Here is a 13,611-nt window from a genome sequence, read left to right as displayed (position 1 = left end):
GTCACACAGACCACTTTCACCCTCACATGGCTTTCCAATCAATCAATCAATGCTCTGTTTTAACGGAGAAGTTCTGTTTTCCCCATTTAGTGTCAAGCGTCCGTGGTTATTATGGGTGCTTTCATTACTCCGGTTGGTTCAGAATGTGACACTAATTACAGTTAGACTCTAAACCTTAGTGTGAGTGTGACTGGTTGTATGTGTCAGTGTGGAAACCACTGCCCATCAGACTGGTCAGAGCCACTTCCAAGTTGGTCTTTTAGTACACAACGACGTCTGCGTTTAAAGATGGCGTCTTTGCACTAAACATTTTAGCCACAATTTATTTTATTTTTTTGCATTGGAGGCACATTGGGAAGGGATTACTCTGTGGCCATGAGGAATACATATGAAGGCCAATGACTTTAAATGTGCAATTCATTGATATCAATGTATTGAGATCGACTTGGAAAAAATCTGAATGACAAAGGTAAAACTGTAAATGTTACAATCAAGTTAGGAACATGTAGGCTGCTTTTTGTTGTCTGGCTGTAAAATCTAAATTAAAAAAATAAATAATTCCTTGTAAAAATGTAAATGAACATACCCAAAATATCATTTACAAAAGTCACGTTGCACAGAATGCACGTTGTTAGCGTGTTTCACAAAGATACCGCACGTGTTGCAGGTGCAACAGGAAGACCTGGTCTAAAGCCTGCATGGTGTTTATGACGGTCAGTACTGTAATAGCCGATCATAAATCACCCCGAGGAGCTGACTTGACAGTGCACTCTCTGGTACTGTGGGGATGGGTTTCTCCAGCTCTTCATGCAGCAGCACTCCTCGCCTTGGTAAAACCTGCAAAACGAGACCAAAGCGACACATGAGTGTCTCATGCTAAGTGAGAAACGTGGTTGAGTATTTACTGAAGACAAATATAGATCCTACTTGTTTGAACGCAGCTCCTTGTCTATCTCCTCCAGACTCTTCCCTTTGGTCTCTGGTAGCATGAAGTAAAAGAAAAGCCCAGCGGCCACAGCGGTCACCCCATACAGGAGGAATATCCCCGACAGACCGATCGCATCTGTTGATCGAAAGCACAGTTCACGCTCTGCTGGCCATCATTTCAATACGTCACTAAGGGGAAATGTGACCATCGTTTGACATAAGATCGGATATCAAGTCAGCAATGAACCCTACTCTGCAGTTATTTTATCATCTTAGACTGTTAAATGCTGAAGCTAGAGTTGGTTCTTAATTAATACAATATTTATTAAAATTCTCATTACATCCCAACAGCAATTAAATCAAATGCTCGGACAGAAAAAGAAAACAATCTGACATCTGTGGCTGTCACAGGACTGCAATAAGCTCTGTCTGCTGTGTTTAATGAGGCACGTTCGCCATATACTACCTAAAAGTATTTGGTGTTTTATCTTAACATACAAGACTGAGTTTAAAGTTCAGAGTCACTGGGACCTCTACACTGCAAACATGTTGAGTTGTTCATGAAATCAATCACTTTGTGGCTTTTTTCCAGTTCCTTTTTTATTTCTCACTCCTTTGCTTACATGGAATGCTAATGGGCGGAACCTCCATTGCTTTTATTATTTCCACCTGCACTTTACCCACTGTGACAAGTCAAAATGTCCACCGTGAAAATGGTGTATGGGAACTCACCGATACAATTCAAGAAAGTGAATGTGACCAACAGGTTGGCAGCCCAGTTGAAGCAGTTGGTGAATGCGAATGCCCTTCCTCTGATAGCAGCTGGAAATATTTCACTCAGGAGAAGCCAGGTCACTGGTCCAAGACAAAAGAAACTGCTTAACTTCAGAGCTCTAATAAAACACTGGACAGGCTCCATGTTGGACAAAGTTATTTTTAAAGATGGTAAAGCTACATCAGGCATCTGCATGTTAGCAGATTGAAAATGCCCATCAATTTAACCATATATTTAATCAATCTTGCCTCATGAAGCTTTAAATGCACAAAAAAACCCTCGTTTTGAGAGAATATACCAACTTGGTCCAAATCCAGCGGAGTATGCACCGACAACAGCCATCATACACACGAGAATGATCCAGTTCACAACCGTGCTATGGGCGCTCGGAGGAGGTGCCAGAGGATCGTCCGGTTGTTTCTGTCCAACTTCATTGTGAACTACATCTTCATCTTGTGTGTTGTTATCGAGGAGTCTTTGGCTCTCGTGTAAAGACGCCTCAAAAACGGATCGATTACCAACAGTTAGATGAGGCAGATTGGTTCTGTTAACGTTGAAGTCCTCAGAATCACAAGGCCTCCTGGCATTCATCGATGAACGTCCACTGAGGAGTCCAATGGTTATCAGACACAGCGCCATAACAGAGCATCCACTGATGAGCAGGGGCCTCCGCCCCACCCGGTCTGAAAACACCATGGAGGTCAGAGTAGCGACCACTTTGACGAACCCCAAGCCCACAGACGCCAGCACCGCCGAGGCATTGCTCTGAAACCCCACAGAGTGGAAGATGGTGGAGGAGTACAGGAGGACATTCGGCTGGCCTGTGAACTGCTGAAAGAGCACCAGTCCGAGGCCGATGACGGTCCGAGTCCTCATGTTGTCTTTGCGCTGGAAAAGGTCCATACTGTTGAACTGAACCTTCTTACTTTCCATGCTGGAGCCGACTTTTGAGTCATCTGCTTCGACAGTATTCATCAGGTTGCTTTCAGTTTGAAAACAATACCTTGGGCTTGAAGATCCCTTCATGCTGGATGGGAGGAACCAGATAGAGACCAACTGAATCATAGTCGGTACTATGGCTAATCCAAACATCCACTTCCACCCTCTTTTAGAGTCGGCCAGGATGTAGTTCATGGCGTAGGCTGCCAGGATGCCCACGGTGATCCCGGCTTCATACAGCGTTACCAGGAAGCCCCTGTGATCCGGGGTAACTATCTCGGACACAAAGATGCAGCAGGACATGGAGGATATACACATGGCGAAGCCCACCGTCATCCTGCCCACCACCAGTGCCGAGTAGGAGCCGATGAGCAGGACCAGGCTGCCGGTCAGGATCAACACGTTGCCGAGGAGGATGGAGTTCCTGCGGCCCCGGTGGTCGATCAAGCAGCCGCCCACGATGGAGGCGAGCAGAGCTCCTATCAACAGAGAGCTGACCAGAGCCTCCTGCTGGACACACGAGAGTCCGAACTCGGCCTTGAGCTGCAGCAGAGCGCCTGAGATGATGCCCAACTCATAACCAAAGACCAGGCCGCCCAGAGTGGACACCACGCTGGCCAACAGGAGGATGGAGCTGCCTATGGTGAAGGAGAACAGTCAGAGGATTTACTCTGAGCAAAAGATGTACATTTACACACAAAAATAATCTCCAGGGTAAATGTATGAATTTGATGTTAATCTTTCAACTTAATGAGGTTTCCGTCAGATCATGTAGAGACTGTCTGTGAGACTGTCAAATCCACTGTCAAGGCTACAGACAGATCTGATGCAGTACCATTAGATGCAGTACCATTGGACGCAGTACCACTAATGGCCACTAGATACTGACTCCAAAAAACAGCAGCTCCATAAGTATCCATTAAAACAAAGAAATACAAAGTCAATCTTCTTGTTTCCTTTCAGGTAGCAGATTTGTCTTCTTAGTGTCCATTTAAAAGATGTTGAGTTTCATAATGGTTTAGAGAGAGGTACATTTTAGAGCTGCATTTCCAGGGATTTCGTGCTTCATGAATCTCTCCAGATCATAGAATGTATATGCTCCAGATAGCAGCAAGACTATAAATCATATCTTCAAAGTGTGCCTTCAGGAAGCTCTGGATGATGTCATAAATGGTTGAGCAGTGGTTTCCACTTTGGGGGGCTAAGGAAGAAAAATCCTGTGAAGGTGTGCTGTGGCTTTTATAAGTTTGCGTACCATTGCGATGGAGCCATGTTTTTGCGACTGTTTTACGGCCATTTCTTACTTTAAAATCTTCAAAATGTGTGAGTTTCTTCTTGTAGATTCACCACTTTAATCTCTGAGAATATCCCCAAAAAAAATCTTTTAAATTTACGACTTTCACCTCTACAATTCTGAGTTTGATCTCAGAATATTACCCTCTCTCCCTGGCTCCGTAATTTAAGATTATTTACCTTCATTAGCCCTAAATATGCAGTTTTATATTTTTCTACAGTCTATAACTGTAAAAGTGTGACTATGTAGCATCAGACTGATCCGGATTAAACCTTAAGAATGAATGTTGCTGGTGAGATGAGAACAGATTCAGCCAGCATGCAAACATCTGAAGCAGAACCTTTTGTTCACACAGTACAAGCAGCACAAGGTGCTCTGGGAGATAATGAGCTTTTTGCAACAAAACAAAAATCCGGCAACATTTTTGTTCCATATTGTTCACGGTTCTTTACAAATAAATAAAGTTAAGTTGTTGCAGTCTGTAGATTTCCAGTGTTTTCATTAGTTTACAGTTCGTATTTATTTGAGTGAGTTCCAAGTGAATGATCATCGTTCTGCAGCTGCTGCTCACATTAACCTGAGAGTCTTTCATGTGCAGTATCTTTTGACACAAATGCAAATGAGAGGTGCTGCATTTCATTAAAGAGTACTCTGTGTCCAGCAGGAAAGATGAAGCTGAGAACAGCTCATACCGACTGCAGACACAGTAAAGTTTCACATTTGATTGGTTGATTTGAATAGTTTGGTGATTTTTAATGACCCTTGATGGTCTAATTATAGCTTCATCAGCAGCTGCGATGCTCAAACAGTGTATCGCAGGTCACACAGGTCCCGACAATGCATTTGTTACATTTTGCTTTTCTTTACACCAGAGCAGAACTAAACACGCTGCAGAGCAGCAGTCCGTACAGAACGGCACTACTTTGGTAAACCACTCACCCATTGTTGATGTCCTGTTACCTTCACATTTCAGTCAGCCTCTGCATGCCTGCGTTCATCTCTCGGAGCAATTCCGCTGTGAAATATAAGCAAAACTTAATATGATAATACAAATTGTAATAATATTACGGACAATCTCCGGGTCCTGCAGAGCCCTCCTGGTCTGGCACCCGTCTCGTGTCCTGCTGCTCATAGGAAAGACTGTTGCAGCCCCGTCGCCATGACAACCCTCTTGTTGATTGCCATGATGTCATTAGGGGGTCCACTCGAGATGGGCTCAACAGAACTACACGGCTGGGTCTCACTCTGGTTTTAGTCTCATATCAACATCTCCTGCAGCAGCGGGGCCGAGGTGTGTGAATGTGCACCGCCTCCACAACATCTGAGGAACTGTTGTTCCAAATGGACTGAGAGACGGGCTCATCGTTTATGGTTCTGGTTCGGTGCTGACTGGACTTTTTTGATATATTATTTGATATTTGATACTCAAAACAATATGTGGACGAATACAGAAAATCCCCCAAGTGTCACTGTAGATGTTCCCCATCAGGCTTATAGCATCATAGTTATCCAGTTCAGCTGATAGAAAAATACAATTCAATACCCCGGTTTCAACCAGCTGAGGACAGTCTGCGTATTTATAACACAATATGCAGAATGCAAATACTTTGTTCTAAAATGTCAGGAATAGGACCCCAATCCACCACAACACTCATAAATAGACATATCAATCGGGTTTGAGCTGAAAAGGGGTGTTTTGGGAGTTCAGTTACTCTTGAAGTTTAAGGAAGTGTTATCACCAAAAATATACTTCAAAAGTATTAAAGGCAAAAGTAATTATGCAGCAGAATGGATCCTACAGACATTAGATTGTTCATCAATGCAGTATGTTATACTATTTTACTTTACTTTACATACTGCTGGAAAGTTTCATATAGCAACCATCATCATGTCTGAGCTTTATGGAGACGCTTTATCTGCAAATGATTCAGTAACTGTTGTATAAAAGAGGTGCAGTATGAAGTAGTTCCTCAGTCAAAATGTTCTGGAGTAGAAGTATAAAGTGGCATTCAATGGAAATAAAAAGTAAAGTGGCTATATTGAGTGAATATACTTAGTTACATTCCGTCACGGCCCTGAAGAGAATAAATAGGCAGAGAGTCTCCGGTGTTACTGTGCTGATAGCTCAGCTGTGGACAACACGCCCGTTATCCGTCCACTGTTTTTCCGTGCAGGACTTGAAGCAGTTGTTCAACGGGACATACGGACGTAACAGTCCGCTGCGTTGAGCTCTGGAGACACTTTAGTCCGGCGTGGACTGCTACAGTGTCGGCTATGAGACATGGACTCACCGTGAGCAGCAGAGCGGGTGCTTGAAGAGATGCTCCTGGAGAAAAACTTGCGTCCCTTCAGGAAGTCGGAGCTACGTGGCAGCGGTGTCAAGTTACAGGAGACTGACTGTCCCAGGACGGAGAGCAGCAGAGCGCATCATGTCATTACAGCTGGTCTCATATAATAATCATATCAGATATGAATGAAGAAATAAGCAGTTCGTGTGTTTCAAAACTGACCACAATTAGTAACTGAAAACATTTACTGAAGGATTCCACCGTTTTGAGGTAGGCTATGGAATGTCATTTCATTTAATGTAAAAAAAAAGAAAAAGAAGATAAACACAGAAATAAATAAATACGTCCATGAAATAAATGTGGAAGTCAACAAATGAGGCAATACATATATAAATAAAAGTAAATGTATATATGAGCCAATATAGATGAGCGCACAGCTCTTGTGCTTCGGTCTGAATGTGAGATAACCACGCCCACTTCATTTCAATGTACGATGGAAATAAAAAGATCTGTGGAATAAATGTGGAATTATGAAATGAAAGTCCCCTGAAATAAACAAATGTAAAATGATTAAATGAATTACCCTGAAATAAATAAAGTAGTCCTTTGACAAATGTCCCTTTTGAAATAAAAATCTGTTTATTTATTGAACTATACGGACTCTTTTATATTTGTATTATTTTAATGTACTTACATATTTATTGCATCATTTATTTATTTCACAGGTATATTTATTTTTTTGGTTAGTATTGGATTATTTATTTAGCTAATATTTAATTAAATACAGTTCTACTTTATTTGAGTATGTTACTGTTGTGCTGCTTTATACTCCCACCTATTGGGAACTATTGTTCCTTTTACATTTATCTAACAGCTGTAGTTACAGTTCAGAATAAGATTAAGAACACAAACAGTTTACGGTAACTATTACAGTAATGTCTTTTTCTGAAGTTACCAGATTATTCTGTTATTTGTCTTTTACAATTAGTCGCTATGTCCAAATAACTGATTATTTATCAAAAAATCTCAACGTGTTCATATTTTGCAAAAAGCATTAGTGGTCAACAATATCGATATAATTGGTAAAAAATATTGTATTTGATATTCTCTATATTTGCCAGCCCTGCAGGTGATCAACATTATTACATCCGTGTTAAAAATCCAACACTAATATAACATTGAGAGGTTGCTATAAATGCTTACCTTCGTGGTGACACTCTTACATGTACCACGGTATTTTCAAACGATCACTTACATTGTTGTACCTCTACTCGCACTGAAGTAAAAGCTCTAATCACGGCACAGTACGATTGCAAATATAAATCCGTTTTGGCAATTCCACTCCTGCTTCCATGGCGTCCTCGGTCCTCTCTTTTTCTTCAAAAGTCAGGTTTGTTGATGTTCTGTTAGCCCTCAATTATTTGTCTGGTTTTGTTGTTATCCACGCTGAGTGGTGAAGCCAAAGATCATATTACGAATGATGAAGTTCATAACTGACTGAATAACTAATTAAAAATGTTCGAGTTATATATTAGACATTTGACTCGATTTAGATGTCTAGTATTGGTTATTATCATTATTTGGGTTTAAAGCATGTACAGCAGCAGAAGTAGTCCTACTAAAGAGTACAATAGCAGCAGAAGTAGTCCTACTAAAGAGTACAATAGCAGCAGAAGTAGTCCTACTAAAGAGTACAATAGCAGCAGAAATATTCCGACTAAAGTACAACAGCAGTAGTCCTACTAAAGAGTACAACAGTAGCAGTAGTAATAGTCTACTAATGGTATTCATAGTAGTAACAGCACTCATGTTTCAGCAGCAATATATAGTAGTAGCAGTACTATCAGTAGTGATAGTAATAACAGACACTCTAGAGGTAACAGATGCATCTTTAATCTTATGTCTAACAACAATGATGATTATTAGTTTCTGTCTGTCTTCTTGTTTCTTCCTGGGAGGTCATGGGTCGGGGGTCAGTCAGGCTACAGAAGAGCACCTGAGCAGCAACAAGTCCTTCCTGTTGTCCTTGAGGAGAGCAGAATAAGGAGCATGTCCACAGTCCAATGTTGTCTGACTGCATACCAAAGAGAAAGAAAAAAGAAGCCGCTCATTTCTTCTTGCCCGCTCTCTTCCCTTCTCCTTTCTTCGGTTTCCCTTTTCCTCTCAGTTTCCTGAGGCGACGCATCTCCTCCTTGAAGTCCTCATGCTCGTCTCTGAGAAGGAAGAGCAAACATTTCAACAAACGTTCTCACTGGCTGCTCAGTCGTCTTGATAACCCATGTATTGTACCGTCTTTACCCTCAATATAAAGCCACTGCTAGTGACACTCAACACTTCCTGTATCGATGTTTCACATTGAAAACCCTTCCAGCAGAGCGAAGGGCATAAATGAGTACCTGAACAGCCCCATGAACCGGAGCTTCTGGGTCATGGCGTAGTAGATCTTGTGCTGTGGGTACCAGTCATACACCTCCTTCCTCTTGGCCATGGGAGGCTCCTGGAACAGCTGGACCACCTTCATAGACTGAGAGTCTGTCGGACGCACCACCTCCCCAAAGATCTGTGCGCTCAGTCTGGCCATGCGCACGGCATAGCTGGACAGGCCGGCCATGACCGCTGAGCAGAGAAGAGAGGACTTCACCAGTGGCTGAAGATCAAACAGAAATCATAGAGAACATGTGTCAGACTGACCGACCAACTTCATACTCAGACGTCTGCTGCTGCTCAACACATAGCAGACACAACATGAAAACTTCAGGAGAAGTAAAGTCTGGCTGCCCTATTACGTATTAAAAGTGGCAGAAAGAAAATCAGAGTTAATGTGTTTATTGCATATTAGGATTTAAAGACTAAGAAAGCCACCTCATTTGTATTTGTATTTATTATGGACCAACACCACTGGACTGAACCATATTTGATAGCTTTCTGAGTATCAGAGAACCATGATGTTTATTTGTTGTGTTAAATATTCAGCATACTTATTTTAGCAATAAAATACAAATCCTGCACAGTAGTTAGATTATCAAAGATTAAACTAAATGTGGTACAACATGTATTTGGAGGCCATGTATTTAAAAGAAAGTAGGAAAGCGAGCAGCCAGTGTCTGGTCTCGTGCTAGCATTCCACAGTATAAAAGCGATCATATTGACGGTGTTATGAATGTGTGTCCGTCCACTTCTGTTAATTACCACACTGACGTAACACCGTGGGTTCATGTTACTGATGTTTTACTCGTTGTATTGAAGCCAATATTTCTTAAAACCCTCACACAATGAGAAACTACACTTCCCTGCTGAACAGCCATGAACGAATGAATGAGTCACGTTCTAACACGGTTCTTACCTGCAGCCTGAGAGGACGTCCACGCCGCTCTTTAGTGAAAGTCACTAGAAACGCCGGTAAACGCAGTAACCCCTAAATGACGACTACTGGACTTCCGTTCAGTTCACCAACGTTTTAGCTCACATTCACCTTCACGCGCACCACACTGCCATCACAAGCGCTATCGCGCATGACACATTTTCCGTGGAGCTGATTGGTTAGTTGTCCTCACTTCCTATTTAATGGTAAAGTGGTATTTCTATTTCCAACACGAGCCATATTCCATAAATGACACATGTATACATCAATAACTCGTCATTAAAACTTAAATTAACACAGACTTTCCGTATTTTTAAGTCTGCTGTAACTTTTTTTGCGATTAAGCGCTAGCAGGAAGTCCGTCGCTTTTAAGAGGTCCGTGGGTTTGACAGGTGACGCACAAAGTTCCGGTTATCCGTCGGCTGAAGTGCACTCATCGTGGAATATACACCCATTTGAATTGTGTGTGTCAATATGTATTTTTACCTGAAAATAAAGCCACAATATAAACGGTAAGATTTAATTTATCATATTTAAAAATAGCAAGATACCAGATTGTATATATTCTCCAACACAAGAAAACACTGAGAAATCGGAGAATGTAGATCTTACACGTATGAAACCCTGAATTTATGTTGAATTTGTATTGGACGTTATTAATAAAGTGACACACAGCCATCATATGTGAGCAATTGAAGGTTCATTACAATTATGAGTGAAGCAAACTAGTTTTGCAAACACAGTTAGCTCAACCCAGGTGTCTGTTTGTAGGTATTTTAACGAGTGTTCTGTTCTATGCTGTTGATAGGAGCAGGATCAATAAGTTCATCAAGATCTCATACAGAGTTGTTCTGGAAACAATTAATGGAATTGTCAAGTGGCAAATCCACAGCAATGCTTACTATTGAGCATAATAATATTATTTTTGTTTTTTTCTGAAGACAAAAAAATTAGACCCAATGATTAATGTTTTACTAATTCCAGCCAACTTCTTTATTCATAGGTCAAACGTTTTTAAGACCCCACCTTGCTTCATGTGCTGCTATAATGAAAGTCAACTCTATATTAAGTCCCTGAAATTAATTAAATCCAAATATTAGAAATGATTAATTGTATCTATGTTAATTAATCAATCTAATTAATCTAATCTATGGCTATTATACATTATTTTGTTGTTTTTCTATTTATTTATTCATCTTAAATAAGTATGCTACTATTATTATGCTATTTGTTTTTGCTTGTGTACATGTTTTATGTCAAATTTGGTATGTGTTGAGTTTAGAGGATGTTGAATTTGAATGTGTAATGATTGCCTTATTTTTGTAATTGTGAACATGTGTGCCTCCTAAATTAAAAGTTAGGGGAATGCATACAATTAAGCAATTTAAATGAGCGTTTAGTTTACATAAATATCTGTTTACGTAGATTTAGAGCTGGTTACGGTAAAAAGTAACTCGTAAAACCTTTCTTTTTCACTTGACCGTGCCAGTGGGACAGCTCCCTCTGTAGGTAGTGTGTGTTTCATTGGTGGCCGCTAGGTGGCAGCCTGTAGAAATAGAGCAAAGGAAGCAGGACTGAGGACAGCAGACAGCAGAAGAAGAGCGGAAGTAAACATGGCTCAGGAAAAGAGCATGGCGATCCCAGAGTTCCTCAGTAAAGCAGAGCTAATAAAACAAGGAGCAGAAGCTCGGGTGTACCGGGCAGAGTTCTTGGGAAAGCCGACTATTGTGAAAGAAAGGTTCCCAAAGCGTTACAGACACCCGGTGCTGGACGAGAAGCTGACCCACCGAAGGACGGTCCAGGAGGTCCGCTCCATACTGCGCTGCCGGAGAGCAGGCAAGTTCAACAGCAGCCAACCCTGCTGGTCTCAACCAGTCTGGACACAATTCTATCAAATCTAAGGTCGGAGTGGCTTTGGCGAAGCGCACCATCCTTATCAAATGAGAACAGTTCAAGAAAAGAAGCTGAAGTAGCTTCAACTCAGCCAACCGGTGCTACAACAAAATATTGTTCCGTTACAAGCGAAGCTGATGGGTTGACGCAGTAATAATTGCCGGGGGAGAAGCCCTCTCAGTCTCACACACTCATTACCAGGTGACGTGGTTAAGTCCCTGAGGGTTCAGGGTTTAAGGCCTTAGAGATTGAGCCACAGTCCTCTGTAGCTTCGTATCACATTATAAATACGGTTTTGTCTTCATGGGATTTATTGATATAGAATAACGACATCCTTATCATTTGATACCAGAAAACACAGGATTTTGTATCTTCATACAACTCTCCTTCAACTTCTCTCCTCAGGCATATCTGCCCCTATAGTCTACTTTGTGGACTACACATCCCACTGTATTTTCTTGGAGGAAATCGTTGGTTCCTCGACTGTACGCGACCACATCGCCTCCACTCGACAGTCTGATTGCAGTAAGGAGCTGGGGTGGCTGGCTGAGAGGGTGGGCCAGATCCTGGCCAAAATGCACGAGGAGGACGTCGTCCACGGGGACCTGACCACCTCCAACATGCTGCTGAGACACCAGGAGGACGGGGAGTCCGAGCTGTTCCTCATCGACTTCGGCCTGAGCTACATCTCCGCCCTGCCGGAGGATAAGGGGGTGGACTTGTACGTGCTGGAGAAGGCCTTCCTCAGCACCCACCCGAACACAGAGACTCTGTTCGAGAGGCTGCTGGAGAGCTACGCGGCCGCGTCCAAGAAGTCCTCGGCGGTCATTAAAAAGCTGGATGAGGTCCGGTTGAGAGGGAGGAAGAGGTCGATGGTGGGCTGATGATCCGTGCTGTGTTCAGGGACAAGCCTCTCTGGAAATGATGTTATAATAATAAAGTTGTTATTTTGAAAAGATAAATGTAATAAATGTTTTATTTCTTCGATATAATAAAAATATGGGCTTTTTAATGTTGGTACATTTTGTAACAGTTCATGTGTCGACGTCTACAAACATTTGACACAGCACGTCAAGACTGCTCATTAGTGAGACGTCAGCTTCCTCACATCCTGTATTGCTAATATTGTCGTAGCATGTACTGTAAGAGCCTGACATTAAATAAAGCATGCACGCATGTTCCTTCTTTAACCTCCACATTGTGTTTGATTGATAAGCAGCTCATAGTCATCTTACAAAACGAATTGGATGCATTCACTTTGAGCAAAGTGTCTGCTTTGACTAAGTTGTTGGAATCTTGCACTTAAAATGTATATGAACACTGTTTTGGCTCATGTTTGTTAAAAGTTGTTTTGGGGTTACATTATTGTTTGGATGTAGAAGACAGAGACCGTAAAGTTTCTACACCGAATCAAGCAGTGGCCTGATATCTGCCCTACACCTCAAAGCAAAATTATATCAAAATATGTATTTATTATAACTAGAGCCTAGAGGCTTCTGAATATATTGTTGTCATAGAAGGAAACTTCAAACAGACACCCTTTTAAAAGCAAAATGTATAAAGTGAGGAATAATAAATATAAATATATAATATAAATAAACTATATCGAAAATATAACAGACACTAGACACTCACTCAGACCGTAAAGATTGTATACAGTGTTTTGAAAAACCATTCATTACATTCATTTTCTATGTAATTTGCTAAAAACTTGACAAAAAATTGAATAAGATACATCAGCATTCCAACTTCGATAACATTATTTATATCTTAGACTGACTCCATACTAAGACACCTTGTTGGTTTAAAACCCTCGGAGCTCTGAGCCATCTTTGGTTCGCCTGGTCTCCTTTCGTAATAATGCATGTATGACCTCAACGCCGTAATACACAGCATGTTATACAAATATCGTATTGAAAGGCATAAAACTGAAATAAAGAATGTCATTGTATCGTATGCCATAAAATGTCAAGGTATCGTTTGTCATAAATGTCATAAAATATATGATAAAAGGTATACCATAAAAATGTATCGTATGCCATGAAGATGGGATGAAAAATGTCATAGCATAGTATTCCTTCAAAACATTTTACAACATTTTACAAACAATATAGTGTCTCAAAAAAATAAAATA

The 13,611-nt window shown here is 41.2% G+C and overlaps 3 protein-coding genes across 3 annotated transcripts; 1 reads left to right on the top strand and 2 right to left on the bottom strand.

Annotated features, from left to right (window-relative positions):
- Nucleotides 1–40: 40 nt before the first annotated feature.
- slc2a10 (solute carrier family 2 member 10) lies at nucleotides 41–6,302 on the bottom strand. Its single transcript, XM_079265846.1, has 6 exons — nucleotides 6,227–6,302; nucleotides 4,875–4,950; nucleotides 2,005–3,279; nucleotides 1,660–1,782; nucleotides 928–1,063; nucleotides 41–837 (listed from the first exon to the last, which is right to left on the bottom strand). The coding sequence occupies exons 2-6, from the start codon at nucleotides 4,876–4,878 to the stop codon at nucleotides 741–743; spliced, it is 1,635 nt and encodes a 544-aa protein (XP_079121972.1). The 5' UTR covers nucleotides 4,879–4,950; nucleotides 6,227–6,302; the 3' UTR covers nucleotides 41–740.
- A 1,792-nt stretch (nucleotides 6,303–8,094) lies between these two features.
- mrps33 (mitochondrial ribosomal protein S33) lies at nucleotides 8,095–9,801 on the bottom strand. The gene is made up of 3 exons (XM_079266365.1): nucleotides 9,567–9,801; nucleotides 8,620–8,870; nucleotides 8,095–8,436 (listed from the first exon to the last, which is right to left on the bottom strand). The coding sequence occupies exons 2-3, from the start codon at nucleotides 8,832–8,834 to the stop codon at nucleotides 8,331–8,333; spliced, it is 321 nt and encodes a 106-aa protein (XP_079122491.1). The 5' UTR covers nucleotides 8,835–8,870; nucleotides 9,567–9,801; the 3' UTR covers nucleotides 8,095–8,330.
- Nucleotides 9,802–11,186: 1,385 nt separating this feature from the next.
- On the top strand, nucleotides 11,187–12,493 carry tp53rk (TP53 regulating kinase). Its single transcript, XM_079297042.1, has 2 exons — nucleotides 11,187–11,420; nucleotides 11,883–12,493. The coding sequence occupies exons 1-2, from the start codon at nucleotides 11,198–11,200 to the stop codon at nucleotides 12,359–12,361; spliced, it is 702 nt and encodes a 233-aa protein (XP_079153168.1). The 5' UTR covers nucleotides 11,187–11,197; the 3' UTR covers nucleotides 12,362–12,493.
- Nucleotides 12,494–13,611: the final 1,118 nt, after the last annotated feature.

The sequence above is a fragment of the Melanostigma gelatinosum genome, assembly GCF_949748355.1.
Source record: "Melanostigma gelatinosum genome assembly, chromosome: 3".
NCBI classification, from domain to species: domain Eukaryota; kingdom Metazoa; phylum Chordata; class Actinopteri; order Perciformes; family Zoarcidae; genus Melanostigma; species Melanostigma gelatinosum.
This window is presented reverse-complemented; position numbering and strand designations above follow the sequence as displayed.